The sequence below is a fragment of the Culex pipiens genome, chromosome 1 (assembly GCF_016801865.2).
Source record: "Culex pipiens pallens isolate TS chromosome 1, TS_CPP_V2, whole genome shotgun sequence".
NCBI lineage: Eukaryota > Metazoa > Arthropoda > Insecta > Diptera > Culicidae > Culex > Culex pipiens.
Genome location: NC_068937.1, coordinates 101,977,657 through 102,004,605, shown reverse-complemented (window position 1 = coordinate 102,004,605; position 26,949 = coordinate 101,977,657). Strand labels below are relative to the sequence as shown.

Below are 26,949 nucleotides of genomic sequence, written 5' to 3'. Positions count from 1 at the left end.
CTACATCAAACTAGCCATCGCTGTAATCGTACTCCAACCATCAAACAATCTAGCCCCGTCGTCGTCATCGTCAGTCCCGGTAACCGGAGCAGTTCCGTTAGTAACTTTTAGTTTCGTAGATCTATCTATCCGGTGAAATACCTCCCAACCTTTCCTCCTCGTTCATCCCCCTTTTTTAAAAAACCACGAAATCGAAAATCGCGAACCTTCCCACCTTTCTCGGTGCTAACCCGTTACAACCCGGTCCGGGTTGGTGGCGGCCAAACCAAACCAACAGAGGAAGAGAAAAAAAAACATAAATAAACAGATATAGCGGAAATAATGCGAACTGATGCTGATGCTGGTGAAAGTAGCCTCTTTCTCTTTGCATTAGTACCCAAAGCACACAGAAAACGGCAGCCAGCCAACTTGAGCCAGTGTGTTGAACGTTTGAAGTTCATTGCACTCCTTCCCTGGAACTGAACTGAACTGTTTGGTTGGCGGGGCGCGTTGCTGCTGTAATACTACTATTTCGACGGCGACGACGTTCGGTTCCAAGAGTTCGTTCAACCCGCGGACAGTTCGGATTCGGAGGCTCACAAGAGACTTGGGTTGTAAAAGAAATGCTCTGGTTTTATTACGAGACGCACTCTCTGAACATTTGTGTGTGTTTTTTTTTTTACTCCACTGAATTACTTATAAGTACATGTATTAACTGGATATTTTATTTGCGACGCAGCGCAATGTGTATGTGAGTGTGTGTAGATAAGGAAGATTTTCTTTTCCACAAAAAAAAAAAGTACATTGTTATTCTTTCAATTCGCCCCTCCTTTCACGTGATGATGATTGCGGCCAAAAGTGTTGGCACTTAATGCAAATGGGTCCGGGCCAGGGCCAGAATGGGGGCGCCGGTTGGCGGGTCCGGAATGTCACCGGCACTGCCGGCGATGTCCAGGTGGGAGTACTTGATCGGCCGGTCCGACTTGAGCCCGTGCTTGTCCAGCCCGGTAGACAGCATCATGAAGGCGGCAGGACTCTGTGGAAGGGGAGGAGATTTAGTGTGAACAAGATATTTTGTATGTATTTTAGGCAAGAAGAGAATTGAAAATGGATTCGTCAATTTGATTCATTAGATATAAATAGAACCGATCCTTAAGGTGAAGCCGTTGATCATTTTGGAAGAAAATTGATCATCACTCTAAAATGTTTGATCTAAATCAAATGTGTTTCAAAATTTATATAATTTTGTGGTATAATCATTGACGTCCTAGTTGGCAATCATTGATTAATGATGATTTCCATAACATCGCAAGGAATGGGATAATCGTTACAAAAATGAATCAGCATATGTAAGGGCACTATTCTAAACAACTTGTAGAAGGAATTTTGTGAAAATATTGATAGGGGCGCCAAATTTATATCTTTGAACGGAAAATCATGGCAATGATGGAAGTCTTCACGTTAATCTGCCAAACATTCAAAATTTTACCCTAGTATGATTATAACTGAATAACTAGATTTTCCTTGGAAACGAATATTGTTTTCAATGAATGTGAATCAGAGATTACTTCAACTTTAGATTTTTAAAGTCTTAAAGAAACTACTATCACTTGAAAATGGAAACTAAGAGAAAATACTGCTTTAATCTAGATCGAATCGAGTTGATAAATGGAACCGATAACCCGATTCCCGACGTAGAAACTACCCTTTTATCTGCTTTAAAAAAAATAACTTTCAGAAAAAATAAGCAATCTAACTATTTTTCAAGAACTGCTCATGTTTATAAAATGTCAAAACAAAAATCAAAAAAGTGTTTTGGCTGCTCTTTTGAGGAACTACCCATACCAAAAAAATGCAAAAACATTCAAAAATTAAATAAATACCATATTTTTAAATGATTTATATAAAAACTCATGTTTGAAAAAATAGCATAAAAATTTATAGAAATTATTTTATTAGAAACTGACACTTGCCTGCTTTTCAAGGTTCTTAACGATAAAATTATCGTAATTCGATAACAATAACGATAGTTTTGTCGTTATCGTTGTTCCGATAATTCTATCGGCGATAATTTTATCGACGATAACGGACGATAACTTACTTTAAACATATTTTTAAATTTGACTTAATCGAACCAAATTATGTTGAACTTTCAAAGCTTTCTCGTAGAATGTATTTTTTGATAATATGGTTAGTTTCTACCTTAACTTTTCAATTTGGTTTTATTGGTGAATTATCAATGTACAATAAGTTCTTTTGGAATACATAACAGAGTTTTGGAGTTCATTTCTACCTAAAAATAATAAATAAAAAAATAAATAAATAAAAAAAAAAGCAAAATACGTTACTTTTTATGTATATTCAAATTTACATATTTTGCAATATGGGTATTAAACGAAGCGAAATTTGGTTTTTCACTGTTCTAGTATTTTTGGAATTAAATGCTCTAGTTTTCAGAAAATACCTGATTTTTTTCGAAAATACAATTTTCACAAAATATCGTGATTTTTCTACTCAAAATTTGGTAATTTTGGTATGCTTTTTCTCTTAATTAGAGTTTTTTTTTTTGTTAAATACAATAAAAAACTTATTATGAAAATTTGAGTACTTTAAAAAAAATGTATTTTGTGAAAATTTATTTATTTAACAAAAAACTTTAATAAAAGTAAAAAGGCATACCAAATTTCGCTACACATGGTGCATATTAAGAAAATTTGAGTATTTTCAAAGGAATACTTTATTTTGTAAAAATAGAGCATTTAATCCCAAAAATACTAGAACAGTGAAAAAGCATACCAAATTTCGCTTCGTTTGATACCCATATTGCTAATTACGAAAATTTGAGTAGTTTGGAAAAAGTACGGTATTTTGTGATTTTTTTATTGCAACACATTACAACAGTCAACACATTAACTTACTACATTATCAAAATATATATTCTTAGTGAATGCATTGAAAATTTAACATGATACTGATGGATTGAGTTAATTAGAGAAAGTTTTCTAAAATGAGTTATCGTCGGTTATCGGCGATAAGATTATCGCCGATAGATTTTTCGAAATAACGATAGCGATAACGAGAGATTAACATAACCATTATAGTTATCGTTAAACGATAACATTATCGAAGATAATTCTATCGATTAACAACCTTTGAAAGAATGCAAAAACTGCAGAATTTTTTTGAAGCCCTAATTAGCTTTCAAAGAACTGGGCATGTTAAAATATGCGAAAAAATTTAAATAACAAGCCATGGTATTGACATTTTAATGAAACAAGTGTTATAAAATGCATTTTACACCTACCCAGTTTTATTGCAGTCATTAGTTTTCAAAAACCCAAGTATTGATGAACTTTTTTTTCAGCCGAAATTTTTTGTTCGTTACTGTGCAACGGAATTTCACAAATATTCAAAATCATTTTGATCGATCCCAGACATGCTAAATATGATTTTAAACGAAGGAAAATGCATTTCAATTAGTTTTCAGTTGATAAGATTTCTAATTCCATTACAATTTGGAAGCTTTATGAAAAAACAATATTTTTTTGGTCCCCGATTTTTCGGACCGAATTTGAAGGGGGGGGGGGGGGGCAACTTAAAATTTGAAAAATATTTGCAACGGCCTTACATAAAAAAATAAGCATAAACTACAGAAATTATCTATTTTTTGAGAGCCAATTTATTTTCAATGAGCTGATTATGTTGGAAAGAATGCAAAAACTTCCAGAAATGCACAAAGTCATGGTCCAAATTTAATTTTTTTTTTTGTTGACTTAAAGAACAAAATTTCTTTTTAAACAACGCTAAATGTCAAAGCACCTTTGCATAACAGAAAAAGACTTTTGTGGAATTGAGGTGAATCAGATTTATTTCAACACGAAAAAAGTAGGTGCAAAAGCTTTTCTGGCCAAAAATATTTTTAATTTGAATATTTTACCTTATAAAATAAAATAAAATAAAATAAAATAAAGCAAACAAATAAGTAGTTGCCATCTACTCAAATCTACCCAAAAGCACACCCCTGCCGGTAACTGTTACCGGTCCAACTTTTTTAAGAGCTTGGGGGTTGGAATGTTAACCCTCTACAACCCAACCCCGCCTCTAGACGGGCTTCGATCTAAAAATTCGCCAAAAATCCAGTTTTAAACCAAATTTTTAATCTTTAAAAAGCATTTGACTTGTTTTATGTGACTTTGACAATTTTTTTAAAAATGTAACTTGTTTAGGGGTCAACTTTGGCTGTGTTTTTACTAAAATTTCCTAAATTTTAGGTTAAAAGAAGTATGCAGTATTTTTTTGTAGTGTCCCACACTATGCCTCTACGCAATTTTTTTACAATTTTAATGATAATGGTGAAAAACAAGCAAAAAATTGAAAAAGTGACTGTAAAAACATGAAAGATTAGATTTGCGAAATGTAATGATAGGAGGTGGTAGAATAAGCCAAATACTACCAAAAACAGACATAAACTAGATAAATGACAAGATTAATGCAAATTAAAATACTAAAAATGAAACAAGAAAAACGTAAAACAAGAGAAGTAAAGTTTTTCGTAAAACAAAAGTTGCTGAAAATTACCTCCTGAACTCGGGAAAAACAAAAAAAAATCGCAAAAAAGATTTGGACAGTAGAATGTTAGGCGGTAGAAATTAACCCATATGAATAATAAATTTCGATCAAAAGTGCATTAACATTCCAACGCCCAAGGCTCCAAAAAAGTTGGAACGGTAACTTCAACTCGCTGGTTCTCGGGCATAACTCACCCAATCAAGACGATTCTTTTTTCCAGTGATTTGTTAGGATGTCTAGATGATCCTAGAACTTTGCAGAACTCAATTTGATCAAATCTGTAATTTTTGCGATCAAAAAATCGTTCCAACTTTTTTTTTCGCGTGTAAAAAAAAATTCGCCAAAAATTCCGCGGAGGCAGTCTTTTTGAAAAAGTTGGAACGATGTTTTTGATCGCAAAAATTACAGATTTGATCAAATTGAGTTCTGCAAAGTTCTAGGATCATCCAGACATCCTAACAAATCACTGGAAAAAAGAATCGTCTTGATTGGGTGAGTTATGCCCGAGAACCAGCGAATTGAAGTTACCGTTCCAACTTTTTGGGAGGCTTGGGCGTCCGTGTAAGTTGGACATGCGTTGGGCGTTCCAGTGTTAAAATAGATGTTGATTCCCCGATCTGTAAAACATGAAACTTAAAACGACTGAAATAAAATACTGCCTTACCTGATGTCCACGCACGGTCCTGCTGGACGGCAAATTGTTCGCCTGCAGAACATCCTCACCGTAGCACTTGCCACAGTGGAAGTCAAAGTCCTCCTTGCGTAGAATCGAAATCTCAAACGGATCCCCGATCACCTCACCCTGCTCCTGCAGTCGACGTCCATGTCCGGCAGCCCGAGCCGGTCCGTTGTCCATCACGATCGAGTGATTGCCAACCGCCAGCACGGCATGCCCGGTCAAGGTTGCGATCGTGAAGAGATGCGCGTCGGGCATGTTCTCCGCGATGACACGTTCCTTCATGTGGCACAGGGCATCCGCCATGGCCATACGACCCTCGGCGTCCGTGTTGCCAACGCGGACTCGCACGCCTGCCCGTGAGGTGACCATTTCGTCCGAGACGTAGCACTCCTCGCCGACCGAGTTGCGCACCATGCACAGGACCCCGATCACGTGGACGCCCTGGGGCTGGAGTTGCTCGACGGTCTTCATGAACCCGGCGACGGCCGCCGCTCCGCACTTGTCACGGCTCATACCGGCCATCACTCCTCCGGCCTTGATGTCGGCGCCACCGGTGTCGTAGGTGACACCCTTGCCGACCAGGATCAGCGTCTTCTTCGGTGGGCTGTTGGACTTGTACTCCAGGAAGATGAGACGTCCTTGGTGGCGGGGGACACATGCCGCGGCACGGTTGACCGCAGCGAACAGCGGGTACTCCTTGGTCAGAATGGCCTCATCGGAGATAACGGTTTTAAACACCAGATTCTTGTCAAACACTCCATCGTTCAGATACTGCTCGACACGGGGCGGTGCCATGCGTTCCGGGTCACCTCCACCAATGTCCCGAGCGACAAAGCGACCTGCCTCGAAGGCCGAAGCTTCCTTCAACAGTTTGGCCAACTTGGCAGCATCCGGGTGGAAGAATCCAATCTTAACGAAGCGTTCCTTCTTCGCTGGGACGTCCTCGCGCAGCTGCAACGGAACGTACAGCTTGGCCAGCGCACCCAGAATCGACACCAGATCGGCATCGGCGAAATCCGCACTGGCCGTCGGAAGCACCAACAACGGTTGCTTCGCCCCAGCCTTGATGGCACGATCCAGCGCCTTACCGGCGGCCTCCCCAAACCGACGAACATCATCGAAATCGGTCAACGTCCCGAGGGGCGCGTAAACCACGCGACAATCCAACACGCCCGACCTGAAACAGCAAATCTCGATGTTGAACGCCGCATCCACCGATTCGTGCGCGCTGAAACAAGCTTTCAACTGAGCCGGAACTTGGGCGCCGTCGATCACGCAGACGGTGTCAAAGTTGTTGTCCTTGAGGTAGCCGGCCTCAAGTGACGTCACCGGCTGCAGCACCCGGCATGGCAGGAATCTGCGAGGAGGAAAAAAAAAACAGAGAAAGAGAACAGGTTACACACATGGCCACAGCGCAGCTCTTTCTCGGGGAGCCAGGAAAAGTAGGTCAAACAACAGAAATTAAAAATCACATCCATAAAGCGTTGGGGGATCTCCTCGAAAACCCCAGTTCTTCATTAGTGTGGTGCTTGTTACCTCACATGTGTGAGTTTGTGTGTGCGGTGGTAATTTAATTCAACAACCAACGCACCATGAAGAGGAAAATAAATCTCTTTTCACACACCTAACCAGCAGCTTAGGCACCGCACAAAAAGGCGCTTCATCAAATTTAAAAACAACCGCAGATAAACACACACACACACACACACACACACACACACACACACACAGGTTGAGATAAACAAGTTGTTTGGCCGCGCGAAAGCAATGGGATTGTTGAAGGAGCTCAACGAATGAAAAAAGGGAGGAAAAAATGCTCCCCAAACATCGGCCAACCAGAGTAGAGCAGCCTGAAGTGTTGTAGTGGTGTAAGTCATGTGGCTGTGTGTGTCGACCTGATCCGCTTGAAAAATAGGTTAGGAATACCACCGACGGGTAACGGTACATTGGATGATTCTGGTGTTGTTTTTGTTACCACAATGTTACGGGCGTTGGACACGACTCGCATAACAGGTGAGGTGACAAGGAGAAAATATATGATGGAATTTTTATTTATATTGAGACAAATTGAATTACAGGTTCTGCTAATTTCAAGGAATGTTTTAAGTACTGCCGTTCGATGCATAATTGTCTCATTTCACGTTTATTTTGATGTTTACTGAAAAATATTAAATCTAGAACTTTTTTCGGAATTTCATTGAAAACCATACTAAGCTGATAATTTTGATAATTTTTTTTAAAACGTTCCATCGCACAAATTCGATGGCACATGTCAAGCTGACGTTTGGCAAAAAAAAGACGATTTCCGTGACACTTTTCACCGATATGACATGTAAAACTTACCGATTTAAATCCTTGACCTGGCGTACAGTTTATACTAACAGGCTATCATAGCAGGGTGACCACTCAAAGCCCATTTTTAAATTCCCGACTTTTTCCCGACTTTTACAGAATGCTCAAATAATAGGCATTTCTTATCTACAGAATGATTTCAAACATAACACTTTCTATTAGAAAAGTCAATACCCCAGAAGAAAATCACAAAAAAAATCAAAATGAATTAAAAAAAAATACATCTATAGGCAGTTTTGTAAATACCGAAACTGAACAACAAATAAACAAAAATACTTAAAAAATGGAAATTCATTATTATTTATTATCAGAGTAGAAACACAAACAATTAGTCTTTGAAATATAATCGAAAGATCAACAATACTTATAAATTCCATGTTATTTTTTAAATTGGCAAACGTATACTTTTTGATACTTCGTTTCAACTGGAAATGACAAAAATTTAAAGATAACTGAACTTAAAATTTCGTTCCTATTTTTTTTTAATTTCATCATCATTTTAAATCAAAGAACGATTAAAACATAACATAACATAACATTCTTTTAAAGGATTTAGAAAAATGCCAAGGAATTCATAAAAAATGTGTTTGTCAAGTTCCCATTTTAATTTTGTAATTTTTGATATTGATTATTTTAATCAATTCATTTATCTAGTGGCCAGTATTTAACTCTTATTTTATTTTTATTTTTTTAATGAAAATTCAGTTTGATATGATTTGTGTTATCCCACTTATTTTAAGCATAATGTTTGAAGAGACAAACTTTTTAAACAATTTTGCAATAAACTAAAAATTTCTTGGATTATTTGTTTTGCAATTTCAATATTTTCTTCATGGTTTCAAAACGTAAAAAAGTTTTTCAATTTCAAACCTTACCTCTTGTTTGATAAAACATTGATTAATTGAGATCATTGGATTCATAAAAAATATTATGAAAATCTGTGTCAAAGGCATCCAATATTCATTAAGATTTTGAATGTCTGTGAAAGCTGTTTAAAGCTTTTCCATACTAAAATATATTGAAATAGTGAAAAGAACCTTAAATTTAAAATTATTCAAAAGTTGAAAAAATATTTTCAAACGAGTATGCCTAAATTTCCCGACTTTTCCCGACTTTTTGACAAAAAATCATAAATTCCCGACTTTTTCCCGATTTTTTGCGGATTTTGGCGAATTCCCGACTTATTCCCGACTTTCCCGATTTCCCGACTTGAGTGGCCACCCTGGATCGTAGCCAATGAAACAATACATTACAGATCACAAAAAAAATCCTACATAATGCTTCATGCTCGCTGTTCATGCTCCATACAAAATAGATTTTTTTGTATGAAAAATTTCCACGAGAGGGGGAGGGGGGGGGCTGAGATTTCAAAAAAGTGTCCACGTGGTTTATGGATGGTCCCTTCACGGAACCATTAGTTTTACGAAGCATTGGGCCTTGTGTCTCGTTTACCTGTTGCAAAACCAATTTTACAACCATAAATGATTTTTGAATTTTTTTCGATACTCAATGGTCCTGATTGCACCAAAAAGACTCATTCACTCGCGATCACAAATCGAACGCGACGAGAAACTGCTCTGACCGTACAGCGAATGGCTGATTGTGCTATGTCGCTCAAAGCTGACTCGAAATCCAAATTTTTAAGCGAAGATGGCGTAACGAATCGTGTACGCCCGAAATGTCAAAATCAAGCATTGATACCAACATTACAAAATAAGTGTCCAATGGCTTGACAGCTACACTTTTTTATTCTAATGGTGGTACCACTTCGCTATTTTGACATTTCAGGCGTTCACCATTCGTTACGCCATCTTCGCTTAAAAATTTGGATAGTCTGCGATCGGCTTTGTTTAGATCAGGCCTGCCCAACGTCCGGCCCGTGAAGCCATTTCATCCGGCCCACGACGGCTTTTCTAAAATGTTCTATGACCGGCCCTCAAGACCGTTCATGAAATATTCAATAAGCTTGAGATTAAATTTTCACATATGTACGCAAAAATTTAACTAGAAAAATGTTTTTTGTTTTTTTTTTGCAATAAAATATTACTAATACAACGTATTATTTCGATGCCTTTGTTTTTTTTATGATTTTTATTTCAAATTCTAACCAGCAGCTTAGGCATACTTCAAGTTTGAATTTAATTCTTATCATTTATTGATGATTGATGATTTCAGAATCAATCATTTTACTGACAAATGGCGCAAGAAAATAAAATTATCCATTTCGTAAGAATGTGAAAGATATGAAAAACCATGGATTTTTGTATAAAAATGCACAAAAAGACACACATTTTTTACAGTTTTTACTGTGTTAACATAAAATTTAAGTTTTTCTTTTTTAAGGAACTTGATTAAAATTGATTTTAAAATTCAAATTAGTATGCAAAAATAACGTTTTTTTCAGAACATCTTTTCAGTGATAAGCTTGTGTTTGAAATAAAGGTTAAAAAAAGCAAATTATTTTGACTGAAAAAAATAGCTGCAAATATGTTAAAAATATTGAAATGTTAAAATGAGTCAAGAAATCGGGGAGCAAAAAATATATGACACATTCTCCAGTATATTTTTTATTAACTTCAATAGTTTAAAGAAGTTTAAAGAACTAAACATGAAAACTACTCAATATAATTTTTTATACACGTTTTAAAATTTGTGTGTATAAAATGATTTAAAATGTTTTTATAAAATATATTTCAATAAAGGTGCATAATAACGCAAAAAGTGTTATTTATTTCACTACACTTGGATCCAAATCATTTGGATGCAAATTTCGTTTATATAATTTTTGTAAAAAAAAAATAAAAATAACAAAAAACAACGACCAATTAAATTTGAATGTTTTGCCTTTTTTTACTATTTTTTAAATTCATTATATCAGGGTATTCAATAGCAATCTACAAAAACAATTACAATAAACTAAAAAACAAAACAAAATGAAAATAAATGAAATAAACACATTTTTTATGTTATGATTCTTATCTGCAACACTAGTTTATTCATTTGGTAACTAGAAAAGAACCTAATATTAATAATTTTATGAAAAAATGTTTACTTTTTCAATTGTTTATCAAACTTTGGTTCCGGCCCGTCAATGCTTCAGAAAATTCAGATCTGGCCCGCAGGGCCAAAAGGTTGGGCACCCCTGGTTTAGATCATCAATAGAGCTTTATGACGTTTCGCGTACACACACTAGCGCACCATTTGATTTTGCTGGGCGGACAAAATTTAACCTCAATCTTTTTCGTGTACGTACACGCAATACATGCGCACGTAGATAACTCTATTGAACTGCTTAAAATCAATGTTTTCAAAAATATCTTGCAATTTTGTTATCAACATCAAAGACACATTTGACAGCAATTTCCACCATGCCAAATATAGAGTTATCTACGTTCGGGTCCACGGACGGCAAAGAAATTCACGATGTATTTGTTTCGCTGTGTGAAGCCATTAGGTTTTACGCCGACTCGGTTTTGAGGTTAGAAATTTGACAGCTTGGCTGCACTGTTTACATTTTTTGCACGTGTGTCTCTTTAAAAATGTGTGTGCGTGTGCGCTCGTGACGTCACGCTGTAAAACCTAATTAGGTTTTACGCCAACTCGATTTGGAGGTTAAAAAGGAGTGCACTATTTACATGGACTTAGCACAGTTTGATGCGGTCGTCGATTTTGTTCGGGGAAATTCGTCGCCAATCGACGAAGACCATGTAAACAGTGCACACGAGCTGTCAAATGACGTCACGGCGTAAAACCGAATTGGTTAAGGCGCTGGCAAAAAAAAGCAATCCACTTTAACGACCCCCGGGTCTTTTGTGGTCTCTGTTGCAAGTTTCTGCTCATTTCTAGGCGTCCGAAGGTTTTGTGGTGGTGAGTCACCCAAATCCGCTTTTACGCAAATGGACCGACGTTTTACTTCCCCATCCGATAGAAGGCCAGGAGGATAAGGCGGGAATCGAATCCGCACCCATAGCAACTTAAAGATCGGCAGCCGAAGCCGCTAACCACCGCGCCATGAGGCGCTGGCATCTAGCGCGATTTTCACCGATAAAATATTTTGAACCGAACATATTCTTAACCAGGAATGTGAAACATATCTTTCCACGAATAAATCTCTGATGGGTTGTCTCGGTTTATAGTATTTTGTTTCCGCCATACCGTGTGATGGAAAGTATTTTATATCAAATGAAACCATTCAGGCATTACACGTTTTGCATAACACACTAAGACAAACGTAGGTACTCTTTGAAACAAAACACTCAACCCAATATATCAAACAAATAAAAGTAAAACTGAAACAAATCAACAAAAAAAATTTGACAGCAGGTAATGTTTACATTTTCTGGAACATTTAAGAAAGATCTGCACGATACTAAAAACGGGATCAAATCTACCCACTCTCCCCCATGTCGAATTGTTAGAAGAACAAAATCTAAGCTATGGCATTATGAAATTCGGAAAATTTGCGAATCGGATATTACCATACCATAACACCTTTCATCTTAGAGTGGCAATAAAAAATCGTGCTATCAACTTGTTCCATAACTAAACTATATGTATTGGAAATTTCCAGAACCCATTAGCATTCTTAGCCAAAAGCTGTCACATGATCCGTCTGCAAATCACTTTCTTCGCGATCATTTCACACCTTACGAAACTAAGCCACTTTCAAATCACCTTCAGCCGGTGTATTTTCCCCAAAAAGAAACACTCACACAACTCTCCCCCTCACTAACTTGATGAGCGTTGCGTCAGCAACCCCAGCCAAGGAAGCGATCCCATCAACCACATATACCGTCTTGGACGCAGGTCATTGACAGGCTTCTTCAACAGCTCGGCTGCTCGAAAAGATAACTGTTCTTGCGCGCGCGCGGCGCTCGTCTGACCTACATTCGACGAGGCGCTGCCTTCTTGAGGTTGAGTTCTTGCAAATCACGTCTTTTATTCATCCTTCCAAGTCAGAAACGAAACGAAACTTGCGGGAACTTAAGGAGAAGAGGCTGGTTGTGGGCTGGGCAAGAACACAACAACAACAACAACAACGGCACAGTAGTACTGCAGTAGTCAGCCGATGCTCCGTTAAGAGCAATGGTTGCTGCTGCAGTACAAGACAATTCGAGAACGGTGGAGTCCATTCCAAGCAGATAGGGACGGGGACGGGGGGAGGCCGTAAAAAGTACAGCAAGCGCGCGCGTTAAAGTCAACAAACTCTTCGGATTTCTTGAGCTGCTCATAGCTGCTGTAGAAATGGGCTGGGAGGAACGAGGAAGAAAGATGGTCGTATACGAATCTCGTACAAGAAGCAGCAACTTTTGCTCGGCCAACTCAACGCCAATAACTGAGAGTGTACTCACTCACTCGCTTTCAGGAAGAACGAACCACGAAATGTAGGTTAATTAGCATCGAATCGGCGCGGTCGACGGCCGGCGAAGATCGCGCGGGGATTGCACATGGACTCGGACGGACAGGTGAGTGGTGTGGGTCGGCACTCGGATGCAAGCTGCTGCTGCTGCTGCTATCCTAGCAATTTCCAACGAACAACCTGAGAGAAAGAGTAGGTGCAACAGTGAGGATTGACCGAGTTACGTCACTCAATTGGTCAACGCCGTTTGTTTGCGGAAGTAATCGAGATCAACAGAGGGGTGAATCGACAAGCTTTACTTTGCGGAGACCATTGCATGGCCTATTTTTAAGAAGAAAAAAAAGGACACGAGATCATTTTGAGTAACTTTTTCTACAATGAAAAACTTGACTTCTCTTGTTTAATGTGATTGTCCTTAATTTTTAGTACTTTTAATTGCTTTTATCTTGTTGGGTTTTTTTTATTTTTCACCTATCATTAGGCGATACCACAACCTCAAAATCATTATCTTTTGCCTGTTTTGTGTTTTACATATTTTTCTAGTCAACAATTTGTTAAATTTATTTGACAAAACATCCAAAAATTGAAATTTGTTTTAATATTTGTTAACCATATGCGTTTAAATACATCACTTTTAGATAATCGATGTAGGCCGAATTAACAAGAAATAAGAGATCGACAACTGGAGACTGAACTTTGTTTTATTACAAAACGGAGGAAATTCCGTTTTTCGCAGAAAGTTAACACCTAGACTCATTTGCAGAACATAATTGTCTTACGTTTTTTATAAGCTTGCTGATGCAAATATGGACAAGACAGAAATCTATCCCGAACTCTCAAAAAACATCAATGAGTAAACGATATTTTAGTGAATCTCTGTATCATTTTCCTTTGCACCACTAAGTTTAATAATTTTCACAGTATGTAATCGAAAATCCTCAAGAAAATATCATGATATTGAATGTTTGAGCTTTTGTTTCGAGAAAATTTTCAAATTTGAATGTGTTAAGATATCAGATCGTGTTTTATTTCTTCCCATACTTATGTCTATACACTGTCAATGTATGTGATGGCTTAAATGAAATCAACTAATAATACAATATCTGATTTCCAAATATTTCAAAAATTATTAATGTTGCAAATATCTTTAGTAACAGTTCAATAGGGCAAATCTGCGATTGTATACAAGCAGTCTATCCCCCTCTTACTTGACGTAAACTGTCACTTGAGCAAAAGGGAAAGACTGCTTGTTTACTACCGCAGATTCGCCCTATTGAACTGTTACTACGGATGTCTCCATTATTTTATGTTAAAAATTAAAACAATTGGATTTAACTTGACATAATTACAAAGAATGAAACTCGAATAATTTTATGCGATTGTTGAAAAAAGTATATTCCAGTTAAAAAAAATAGCAAGGGACAAAAAATTTATTAATAACGAAATGAATTAAGTTTAACACTTTCGAAACTTGCTGCAAAAATATAACGTCTGTTTCCCAAAATCCTTACTCTTTTTTTTATGTGTTTTAGAGAATAGAGAAGTGCGGAAAAAAAAATCAACCACCAAGTTATGATTTTTAGAAAAAAGTGTGTGTTTTTTTAAAACCGAAATTTTACCCAAAAAAATTTAAATTCAAAACCGGGCAATGCAAAGAAAAAAAAATGGTCAAATGAGGTTATTCTAAATTTCTCACACAGCAGTTGCCCCAACCCCTCTTCGATTTGCGTGAAACTTTGTTTTATGGGGTAACTTTTGTCCCTGATCGCGAATCCGAGGTCCGTTTTTTATATCTCTTGACGCAGGGGCGGTACGACTCCTTTCATTTTTGAACATGCGAAAAAGAGGTGTTTTTCAATAATTTGCAGCCTGAAACGGTGATGAGATAGAAATTTGGTGTTAAAAGGACTTTTATGTAAAATTGGACGCCCGATTTGATGGCGTACTCAGAATTCCGATAAAATGTATTTGTAATCGAAAAAAACACTCAAGATTTTTTAAGAATTCCGCCATTTTCCATTACTCAACTGTAAAATTTTTGGAACATGTCATTTTATGGGAAATTAAATGTACTTTTCGAATCAACATTGACCCAGAAGGGTAATTTTTTCATTTAGAACAAAAGTTTTCCTTTCAAATTTTTTTTTTTTCTAACTTTGCAGGGTTATTTTTTAGAGTGTAACAATGTTCTACAAAGTTGTAAGGCAGACAATAACAAAATTTTGATATATAAACATAAGGGGTTTGCATGTAAATATCACGAGTTATCGCGATTTTACGAAAAAAAAGTTTTGAAAAAGTTACTTTTTGCGTTTCTCTTTGTTTCGTCGTCCGTATCTGTCGCGGGTGACCATGAACGGCCATGATATACGTCGACCAACTTTTTCAAAACTTTTTTTTTGTAAAATCGCGGTAACTCATGCAAAGTCATTTTTGATTTTCGAGCTCGGCAGAATTCTGCCGAAAACAGAACAACTGAAAAATGCCGAACTTCGGCATATCAACTGTCATTTTTCGCCGAGAATTCGGTAGAATGACTTCCATTTTGCCGAGATTCGGCATATATTTCTGCCGAGCGATAAGTTGTTCTGATTTCGGCAGAATTTTGCCGAAGTTCGGCATAAAAATCTAAGTGTGTGATGTTTATAAGCAAACCCCTTATGTTTATGTATCATTGTCTGCTCTACGACTTTGTAGAACATTGTTACACTCTAAAAAATAACCCTGCAAATTTAAAAAAATACGAAAATTTTAAATGAAAATTTTTGTTCTAAATAAAAAAATGACCCTTCAGGATCAATGTAGATTCGAAAAGTAGTGTTTAGTGTTTTTTCGATGAAAAATACGTTTTTTCGGTATTCTGAGTATTGAAAAACACCTTCGTTTTTCGCATGTTCAAAAATTGAAGAGGTTGTACCGCCCCTCCGTCAAGAGATATCAAAAAATGGACCTCGGATTCGTGAAAATGTTACCCCTTAGAACAAAGTTTCACGCAAATCGAAGAGGGGTCGGGGCAACTTTTCCCGATTTCGTGTGAGTTGGTAGAGAATTACCCAAATGTCATACAATTATAGATCTTATTTTAAAAAAGGCGATAACTGAACAACCATTCGGCAGATTTTCACTGTCAAAAACTGAACCATTTGTGGAGTTTTGAAATCTTTCCGAGAAACAATTTTAAAATTTTAAAAATCTAGCCTATGATTTTAAAAAGCAAAAAAATCCATATTGAAAGACATTAGCTCTATTATATTTTTTAAATATTTTTTTTCGGAAAGATTGGAAAACTTTACAAATGATGCGTTTTTTCCGAATGATTTCCGAGCAATCTTCTTTGGAAAAATAAAGTCTTGATTTTATCAATTTTTATATTCTACAGCTCATTGCCCAATTTTTAAACTCCAAAAATAAAATTGATAGAAAATTTGCTAACTGCTCAGCAATTCGCAAAAAAAAAATGAACAGAAATGGACAGAGATGAAAACTTTTATTTATCAAAAAAATTACTTAAAATATTAAAATGGCTTCAACTTGCAAATGATAAATTTTATGGAAAAAAACATTAAAAACTATTTTTTATAAGATAATATAGAATCCAGAAAAAACACATTTTTTCAAAAATTAATAATTAATAAATTTTTTTTTGAAGTTTATGTCCCTCGACTCTGACCAAAGTCTAGGGGGGGGATCAAAGATTAGTCAAAGATCAGATCAAAAACCATGGTATCAGCATTTGAATGAATAAAGTATTTTAAAATATATCATACATCAGCCCAGTTGTTTTGTATATTTAAGTATTTACGTAATTTTTTTTTCCCGAAAAAAAAACTTTGCGGGCTATACATTGGTATTCCATAAAAAATCAATACAAACATACTTAATATGATTTTGAATGCAGGAAAATGCATTTGAATAGTTTTTATTTGATTATACTTCTATGTTCATCAAAATTTCCTGAAAACGGTGAGCTCATATTTTAAAACTTACAAAAAAAAAAGAACAATAAGCTTAGTTGAGGCACCACAAACTATAAAATTTTGAAGTAAATAAAAATCGAGTAAATTGCATCAACTCTGAATTTTTTTATAACACACTAAAATTATAACATCCCCTGCTAGAAAAATAGTTAGCGTAGACAAAACAGAACAGAGACAAACTATCTATAATTTCCTTGAAGTCGCTAAAATATATTATAATTAGTCGTTGAGAAATATCCCTTTGATTTTTGTGATTAGTTTTGCTTTTAAAATATTGGAGTGGAAATCAATAAAAAAAATTGGATTGGGGTTTTTCCATGTTGACAAACAAAAAAAAATAGTTTAAAAAATACCAAAGCAATACTTCCCAAAAGTTCCGCCCATTCTTTCGGGGTGTATTATAAACGTAAGGTAAAATAAATAACAAGGGAAGAAATCCCATCAATTGGACCCCGCACTGGACTCACAATCCAGAGGTTGCTGGTTCGAATCCCGCGGCGGGCGCTCTTAAATTCTATGTGTAAATATGGGCATCCGGCGCCGTCGCTCCGTGCCGTACTCAAACACTTAGGAGCCCAGGGCGGCTAGCAATAGTGGCCGACAGCTATAAAGTCAACTTCGGCAGAAATCAAAACTGTGTTGTAAACTCAAAACAGCGGAATTTTTTTTTTCTCAAACACTTTTTTTTCGTGGCCCACCAGTTGTCAGATTGCAATTGCAATTTCTCCTCCCACCCGAATGCAGCAGTTCTGAACAGTCTCTTAAAAAAAAAGGCGTGAGAAAACTTTCTCGCAGCCCCCGAATCCGATTTCCATTAAAAACTCGTTTCCCGCGCTCCCAAGCAATGGCTTCTCTCTACTTAACCCCTTCTTAGGAGGGCGAGGGAAGCGAAGAGTCACACGCGGACGCATAAAATTTGCGCAAATCAACGTGATTTCGCGAGCCGGCCCTGTCCATCAAGCTGCCGCAAGTTCTGGACGGGCCCGGTTTTAATATCCGGGTTCATGAATAAAGAAAGTACTCTCTCATCGTGCGGCCATCATAACGGGATCGTGGTTGGTTTTGGTAGGTTGGTCGATCAGCGATCATGATGATGATGTTCTAGCAGGATGGTCATTGTTAGAACCCTCGTAGAATCTTGCCAGGTTAGAACAAGAACTAGGAGTTGAACTACGGAAATGGGGCAGGGTGGCAACCTATGTCAAAATTTGAAAACTATTAAAATACACAGTGTTTACAACAAATGTTTGTAAATATATTTTGACATAAACAATAAAAAGATGAACTCAATTTTGAGTAGTCACCCTGCACATAGAATATTCCAATTACTGTCGATACGAGCCCGCTGTCCCGTTTCAGGTTTCTCGTTTCGCAAGGCAGCGGTTCCTTTCACAGATGGACTGGACATGGATGGCCACATGGACATGACGGATGCCATCAGCCAGCCATCCATCCTCCTCTAATCATCTTCTCAGCGCAGCATCTCATTGAGGAAAGAACAAAACTATTATTTCGCGCGTTCCCCAAGCCCCGGTGGCCATTTCACTCAATTATTCCTCCTTACGGTTTTGTGGCTTTCTTCCCCGCAGTCATCATGACTCGAAGCATCGCAACTTCTAAATAGTAATTTCACCGCGCATCTTCCGCGAAAAAAGTTCTATTCTTCTACGGGCTGCTGCTGCTGCTTTCTCATCTCATCTTCGCACGGCAAAGTCAGCTGATGTAATCTTTGCGGGTTCTTATTCTCCGGAAAGCCCCACTACCAGCACCAGGCTTCATTTGTGGCGGCGGCGGCCTTTTTCCCGTCCGGGAGGGGATTGGATTAGATCTGCGCGAACATTTTGGGGGCTTGTTGCTAAGGGGAGCTCGGCTGAAGGCCGGGTTGCCAAAAAATCTCACAAAAACAATTTCATTGTTCACGAACTTTTTTCACATTGTCATGTGTTTGAAATCTTGACTTTTTTTTGATAAGGTCCTATAAACAAATGTAAACATTGAGTGTATCCCTTTCACACCTTATGTCAAAGTCCATCGGAGTAAGCGGGATGCACTCAATGTTTACATTTGTTTATAGGACCTTATCAAAAAAAAGTCAAGAAATGTGTTTGAAAAGTGAAATAATAATATTATTTGGCAACCCTTTGCTCGTTGCGTACGGCGGAGAAAGAGGGGTGGACTCGAAAAAAGCGAATTAACGAACGGCACTCGCCAAATGACTCTACGCAAAATCTGTTCTAGGCTTTCAAATCTCCAAGATTCTTTATGTACCTCCCCTTACCGTACCCCCAACCCCTCTCGAACCGACCACCCAGACGCAAATAGAACACCCCCCCCCCCCCCCCTCCTCCTCCTTCATGACCCGGGATCATATAATTAACGGGAACCACGCTGTGCCTGCAAATTCTGCTCTCCGGATGATGGTGCGCTGTCTGGTGTCGATAGAGACGATGTTGGTCCACAGAATAGAACAGAAACCCCCGAAAAAAAAAGTTCTACCCCACAGAACTGACCCGCGCCGGGCAATGACCGGCGAAAGATTCACGAGACGGATCGCATTTGATGAATCACTTGGAAGAGCTATAAAGGCCTGTAGCGGGGTTTGTAGCGGAATTCGGGACGAAACACCCTCCAGGCCATTTAAAAATATTGGCAGGAGAAGGTAGAACGGATGAATTTTAAAGCAAATCACCAAGCGTTACTTCTTTTCTACTCCATGATTTTTTAATATTTTTAAAAATAATACGGTACACTCAACCCCCGGTGGTTGGTCACTTTTTCGTTTGACACTTTTTTAGTTTGTACCCCGTTGGTTGGTCAAAGTCAAACTAAAAAGTGACGAATTGGGGCTGACAAAAACTTTTAAAAATAAGCAGGATTCTAGCAGAGTTCTTACAGAGCTGGATATACTTACAGCATTCTGGCAGAAATGTTCCACCTTTCTAGCAGGATTCTGGCAGAACTAGCTCTGCTAGAATATTTCGTGACCCATGGCCCATGGGTAAGCCACGTGTTAAGTTTTCGCGAAAAAAAAGGATTTGGATTGTGGGCTTTTCTGAAAGAGCACACGATTTTGGACCAAACTGCATCAATAATTCAAACGATCGATATATTTTTTATTCATCCCCTAAAGTACTGTCTACTAAGCTATTTACAACAAAATTTGCCTATTTTTACAATCAGATTGTTGCAAGATTGGGTTCGTAAGTTTGTCAATTTTTGAATAAGAAGACAGTAACTTCCCTGGTTGCTGTGTACCCATAGAACAATGCCAGTTTGCCAAACATTAGTTTATAACTTGACTCTTGACTTGACTTCATTGTGAAACTACTTACTTTTCCCGTCATTCTCAAATGATGAAAAGGCCTACTTTTCTTCACGAAAAATAACAGAATCGAAAAGAAATACTTTTCGATACAAGGGCTTGAAAGTTTTACTTTTCGGCACTCAAATCACATATAGAAAACCAATACTATTCAATATCGTTTTGAATTGAACGGTGCACTATGGGCCATCTCCATACAAACAGGCGGCCAAATTATTTTTTTGCTTTTTAAATGTTTTTTCATACAAATTTGGGTAATTGTATGGTATTGAAATGATATACGTAGATTTTTATGAGTTTTCATGTTTTTCAATAGTTGATTGTTTATAATAAATAGTCTTTTCATACATTTGCAAGTGCAACAGAATTGCGTACCTATATATTGTATTGCAAGTTTATATTATTAAATTATGGATAAGCTAATACATCCCCACTTTAAGGACACAACCCCTCCCTTTCTTTCACCCCCCCCCCACCCTCCCCTCCACCCCTCCAACAAAATTTTGTTAAGCGTAATAAATTCATTTTTAGTCAAATATTTATTATTTACTGCTGTGTGTTTCTTTTTGTGAGTCCATGCCATATAACTTGAGACCCCCACCCCCCCCAACCTTACGGGCATAAATTGCGAAAATTTTAATTGTTAAATCAAATAACAGAAAAATTGATTTTATTCAAAATATTAATTATGAAGTAGAACGATAAATTACAAACCATATTCTTACTAATCCTAATGTTCTTGTTCATGAAAATTCATTTGATTATAGAGTTTCTGACAGCTTCAGGATATGTTAAAGGTACTTTTTATGATGTTTTGTACTAACCAACATAGAACTTAAATTTGGATCAGTTTCATGGATTGATCGCAGAAATTCATCATGCTAAGTCAATATTTTGCTGAATACTTTTTTCGGTATCAAACTGAGATTCTCCAGTTTCGCTTGAGAAACTTCGGTACGAATACTTTATTTTGACTAAGGTACTCAATTTTAAATGTAGGCAACAGAAAATCGATTTTTGAATCGACGATGCCCACGAAGTAGGTAGCAAAGCAAGTGAAATAAACGGGCGCATATGTAGATTGCAGCAAATTTTGATAAAACGTAAATGTTCAAAATGGCATATCTCCGAAAACGCAAAAAATCGCAGGCTGGAAATTTCAGCAATGTTAGATTATGATCCAATCTTTCAAGTGATCTTAGTTTCATGTTTAGCATCGGTTAGCAAAAAAAGTACTCGATTAACAAACACAAAAAAAATAAGTTTTGTCAAAAAAACGCTCCATTTATTCGATGAAAACTTCCGTTTTTGGTTTGGAAACAACATTTTATCTATTAATAGTTTCAAAGCTTTTCTTATTACCTTTCCAACGATGTATAATTGTCCTAATAAAATATTTAAAATGGCTGAGCTATGTTAAAATTAAACAATCAGCCTTTTTTACAAAAAAAACGCTAGATTTTTACTCCATTTTTTGACTTTCAGCTTGCGTATCTCCGTAATGAACAAACTTAGAGCTTTGAAAATTTGGATTTTTCTTAGTTAGAATGTTTACTTTCGAGAAAAAAATACCAAACAATATTTGGAGAAGGTCACTTTTTTGAAACTTGGCCACCCAATGTACCATAGTGCGGTGAATTGACTAAACACATGGTTGCAAAACTTGATTTTTTCAGCAATCGTCGTTTTAATCCAACTCTGTAAACCTCATTGGATAAATGTACGACTCATGCTGAAAAAAAACCTTCTCTTTGCAACTGCATTAACTGCGACTAATATTACGATTTTAAACCGACTTTCTAGACCTAGTGCTCCTGATTGCAAAATTATGTGAAAATAAAAAAATGCGAAATTTTTTGCAGTTTTTGTGCCATGGTAAGGGATATTGAACGTAAAAATGGATATTTACATAGATTTGATGACTGTTTGAGTAGGTCACAAAAAACAAAATGGTAATATTCATCAGGAAATAATGACAGATTTTGTGTAAAAAAAAAAAAAATTTACCCCAGAAAATTATGAATTTTCATCAGTTTTTGATGAATATTCATCAGGTTCACATTTTTACACATTTTTTATGTAATATTACTGAAAAAAGAGGTAAAATTCAACCTATCTAATTTTCAACATTCCAAAATTCAACTTTTTTTTCTGTGTACACGTGTATGGTTTCAGGAAGTGTAACTCTGGATTTTTTTTTTTTTTTTTTTTTTTTGAAAGGTCCAAAAAACCAAATTTCAGTTTTTGCTTTTTGAGTATTTTTGAAACCGCCTTGAGTCAGGGGAATTAAAAAACACTCAAAAAGCAAAAACTGAAAATTTGGTTTATTGGACCTTTTCAAAAAAAATCTCCAGAATTTTTCAAGAATATTTTTAGGATTTCGTATTTTCTTCAAACCCAAGTTATCTTTACATGAAACAGTCAAAACTTCAGCATAAATTTGCATAACATCACCCTAACAACAGTAACAAATGGTCAACATTGAATCCAACTGTATGTTTTTCTTTATGATTCAAACCGTTTGATGATTTTTTTTATTATTCCAGGTCGTCAATTTTGCGATCGATAAAAATAATGTGGTGCAAATTCCAGGATAGCAATAATTACTGAATTAAAAAAATACATATTATTTCATTGTGACAAGTGTTTATAATCAGATTTGTTTTATTTTAAACTAAAAAAAACATAATTTCCCCTGTATATGCACTACTGCAGCGAGGTATAACTTGAGAAATAACCCGTTGCGACATCTCTCGTTGGTGGCCAATATCATTTCTTGCGTACAATATTGTATGCAACAAAACATTTTTTTGGCTAAAAAAATAATTTTAAATTTTAGAAAACAAAAGCAAAAGCAATACAGGAAGTTTAATTTCAATGTGTACAAAAATTGTGGGTTACCTTATTAAACATTAGGGTAACTTTTTCAAAAGGGCATAACTATGCTTGTTTTTGCTTGAGTTTACGTCCTTTCTACAACGACAGTGTTTTTGGGAGTTGTTTTCCTATCAGTGTCAATCCCAAGGTAGAGGAACTCTGCCCTTTCTCAGCCTATTTCTATTTTCGGCCTATCAGCACTTTGATCACGAATTACAGCTTTCATAAAGTGCTATTGACTGTTCCAAAGTAATAAATAGCTCAAATAAAAGTGAGCAAGCAACTCTCTGTTGTTGATACGTCTGAAAATGTTGATTTAATAGCGGAAAACGGCAAAAGTGATGAGAATTGCCCGAACGGCTTAGAGTGATTAAAATGGGTAATTGTTTTTTCCTTAACCATAGAGATAGAAGAATTCTTGAGTTTTTTTTATAGGTCCTATAAGCTATTGTGTTTCATATGTTTATAGGACCTATTCAAAAAAATACTCTCGAATTAAAAAGCAGAAGCTACTTGTTTGTCGATAAACTGAAGAAAACACAAAACGATAAAGTGTAAGTTGGAACTGGTTGAATAACTCTTAAAAAATTGTACAGTAACCAACAATTTTACAAAAAAAAAAACATTGAAAATGTCAACTATGGAAATTATAGCTTTGAAAGTGTAATTTAGCATTTAACTAGTTTAGCATTTGATTATTGTAGTTTTTGCACAATCATGGTCATTTGCACAGTTTATTTTTTTATTTTTTGCAGGTCATTTAATGTAAATTTGCAATAAATCATAATTAAAAATCATCGAAACTGCATCAATCGAGTTTACATGTCATGCATTAGTTAAATTAACACTTTGTCTTTCTAAATTCTGATTCATTAAAACAAGATCAATAGAAAAACACTTTTGAAAGTTATAATCCAACGCCAACGTAACAACCGGGTGCCAGTATAATAAAGTGAAAGATCATGGATGAATGAACGAATAAAATTATGCATATTTCCAAACTTTTCCTATTGAAAAGCTCACCCACAAAAAAAAATACGATTATGCTTTTAAGTCATCTTAATTGTCTGATGTAATACACGTAACACGAAGCCATATAAAACACTTACCGTTCAGCCATTGTAACAGCCAATCCGGGAACGTTCTATCACTTAGCACTTGTCAGCAACAACTGCTATCAACTCTTCCAATTGGTCCTATTCCTGCAATACAAGCGAGAGAAAACAAGTGCACAGATTAGCCTCTTTAATTGTTTTGCGTTATCTGGTGCCAAAGACCTTAGCTTAAGTTATCAGTTACACTCGTCAACAACACTGTCAGAAGCATAGCCAAGGGTTTGTTGTAAAGTCCACAAAATCGAACCGATTGTCTGACGTTCTCGGTTCGAAACTCAACTGACCATCGCGAAGATCGATGAGTCTGAACGAAAAAAAAAGACGAAGCGGCACACAATACGCAGTTCGAATAAGGCAAAGAAACAGAGCGATGGAATCAGACTACCTAACGGGACGTTATACGAATCACGCAAAAAAAAATGGCCATCAGGGATGACGAATGCACAACATAGCTGGTTGTGCTACTCAATCTTTATCACAACAGGACGGGTGATATCAGCAGTTGAACAGCTGGTTTGTAACTTAAATCATACTTGGAATGTGTTTTGCAAGTGAATAACTTTGGAAATCGGACCAATCATTTCCACTATATCGTCAGATTTAAAATGAAAGCATCAGGTGACACTATTTTTTATGAATTTATGTACGTATGTGAGCGCTAAGTGAACCATTCGATTATGTTTTACTCCGTTATCTGTACACCCACATGCATTTTGCTTTTGCAGTAATTTTTATTGCTACAAATACAAGTGCATTTAGTTAAAAAATATTCCCTCACCCATCCCCAAACACTGTACATTTGTGCAGATGTAGGGACACTTCGTATAGACGCCATTGCTCCAATTAAGTCACTGAATAATCTTCGTTTGCAACTTGTTGCATTAACTTCTATTTCAGTCTACGCAGTCAAAGTTTTACTTCTTAGATTTTTTCTTGGAACTATCAGGCTGTTCCACGAGAGGAAATATTTTGGATACCTGTTTGTTATGATGTGGTTGGTCATTCTATCGATCTCTTGTAGCCTGATTGAAACTTGAGTGGATTTTTTTATGGTTGCTCAACATTTCGTGCTTGCCATTTCATTAGGGCACATAACTTTTTTAGGCAAGAGTGTGTCCCTTTCACACCTTATGTAAACTGTCATTTGAGTGAAAGGGATACACTATTGTTTACAAAAGTTATGTGCCCTTTTGAAATGTTAGGCTCCATTTATGGTAACGTTATCCACAGGTCCATCGCCTTATCATGTTTTTATCTTTTTGTTGATAATTCATATAACACCATAAAAAGGAAAACCTAGTTAAATAGTATATATACTAAAAATGATTGGTCAGAACAATGACAATAACCAATTGAACCAATCACCTATTGAAGAATTCGACGACATTTTTTCCGCTAGGTTCGCTGTTGTTCCAGCGGTGTTCGGAATGACAGCCCCCATACAGTTTGAGCAGATTTTAGGGAAAATCGCGTTTATAATGAAAAATCAAGCATTTTCAGAAAAGTGGGGTATTGCAATGTGTGGCAATTTCGCTAACGATCATAATGCGTGGTGATTTGTAATGATTAATTGTGACTGGTATTTTATTTAAACGATTTTTCTAAAAAGATGATCGATATTTTGGATAACTTGAGTTAAATGTTGCACAAGTTAAAAGTAATGATGAAATATTATGTAAAAGTGTTTATACTTTACTTTTCTTCCCGTTTGACCAAAATATTGACCTTCAAAATGCATTTTGGTGATTTTTTGGAAATTTTTGGAAAAAATCGAATAACTGGCAATTTTTTGAGAAAATTATTGTAATTATGCTGTAATATGACTCTAATAGTTTGTTCTATCAATAATACACACATAAGCAGCATTATCAATCAAATAAATCTTATTTAAATCAATTTTTCAAAAGATCTTTTTGGTAAATTTGAGGAAAAAACATGAAAAATTACTTCAGCCGCTATGGTTTATAAATCATTCGATTCGTTTATGCAATTGCCACACTTTACAATAACTTTCATCGACGTTAAAAAATATTTGAATGAAATAAAAATCAAAAACTGCAAAAAAAATAATATTTCCAAGCACGATGGCATTCCGAACATCGTTGCGTAGTGCTTCTACTCGTCACCAGGATGCGTGCACGTTTCCGTCGAATCTCTCAATAGAATTTAGCCATACCATCCCGAAATGATTCTACAAAGGTAGACATTGTTCAAGCCCCGAACAATGGTCCACATAGTAAGGTTAGAACTACATCAGCGAGTTAACGAAAGCATTTTCCGGCAAAATGCTGCCAGCTCTTTCTTCGAATTTATTTTTACCTTGCCCAGCTGGATAATGGAAGCCACACTTTGCAAATCAGCACTTTCGCGTTGTTTTCAGCAAGCGCGCGTTTCGCGGAAATTAAACCTAGCTGACCACACGGGGAATCCACACGACAAAAGCGCCGTACACACCTCCCGCTCCAACAGAACCGGACCAGACAGTAGCCAAAGAGGGGGGGTGGGCTGACTAGACACTATTTTGCCCCGTGAGTTGAGTGACGAATGACAGTGCGAACGTCAGCAGTGGCTTCAAAACACAAACACGCACACCGAAGCAGAAAAAGGCGGTTGCTGCACTTTCCGCGAACTTGAGCAAGCCGCGGCGTGATAAGGCGGTTTTTGTTTTGGTTGTTTTACACATTTGCTGATGCCGGGAAGAAGTAAGTTCGCACACACAC

The 26,949-nt window shown here is 36.6% G+C and overlaps 1 protein-coding gene across 2 annotated transcripts; it reads right to left on the bottom strand.

Annotated features, from left to right (window-relative positions):
* Window positions 1-591: 591 nt before the first annotated feature.
* Window positions 592-26,711, bottom strand: LOC120426245 (putative aminopeptidase W07G4.4). 2 transcript variants are annotated; one of them, XM_039590982.2, is made up of 4 exons: window positions 26,549-26,711; window positions 24,224-24,316; window positions 5,213-6,584; window positions 592-1,015 (listed from the first exon to the last, which is right to left on the bottom strand). In XM_039590982.2, exons 2-4 carry the CDS (start codon window positions 24,232-24,234, stop codon window positions 848-850), a joined length of 1,551 nt encoding a protein of 516 aa, XP_039446916.1. In that variant the 5' UTR covers window positions 24,235-24,316; window positions 26,549-26,711; the 3' UTR covers window positions 592-847. The 2 variants fall into 2 exon arrangements, with proteins under 2 accessions (XP_039446916.1, XP_039446917.1); XM_039590983.2 differs by lacking the exon at window positions 26,549-26,711 and adding an exon at window positions 24,392-24,528.
* Between the last annotated feature and the right edge of the window lie 238 nt (window positions 26,712-26,949).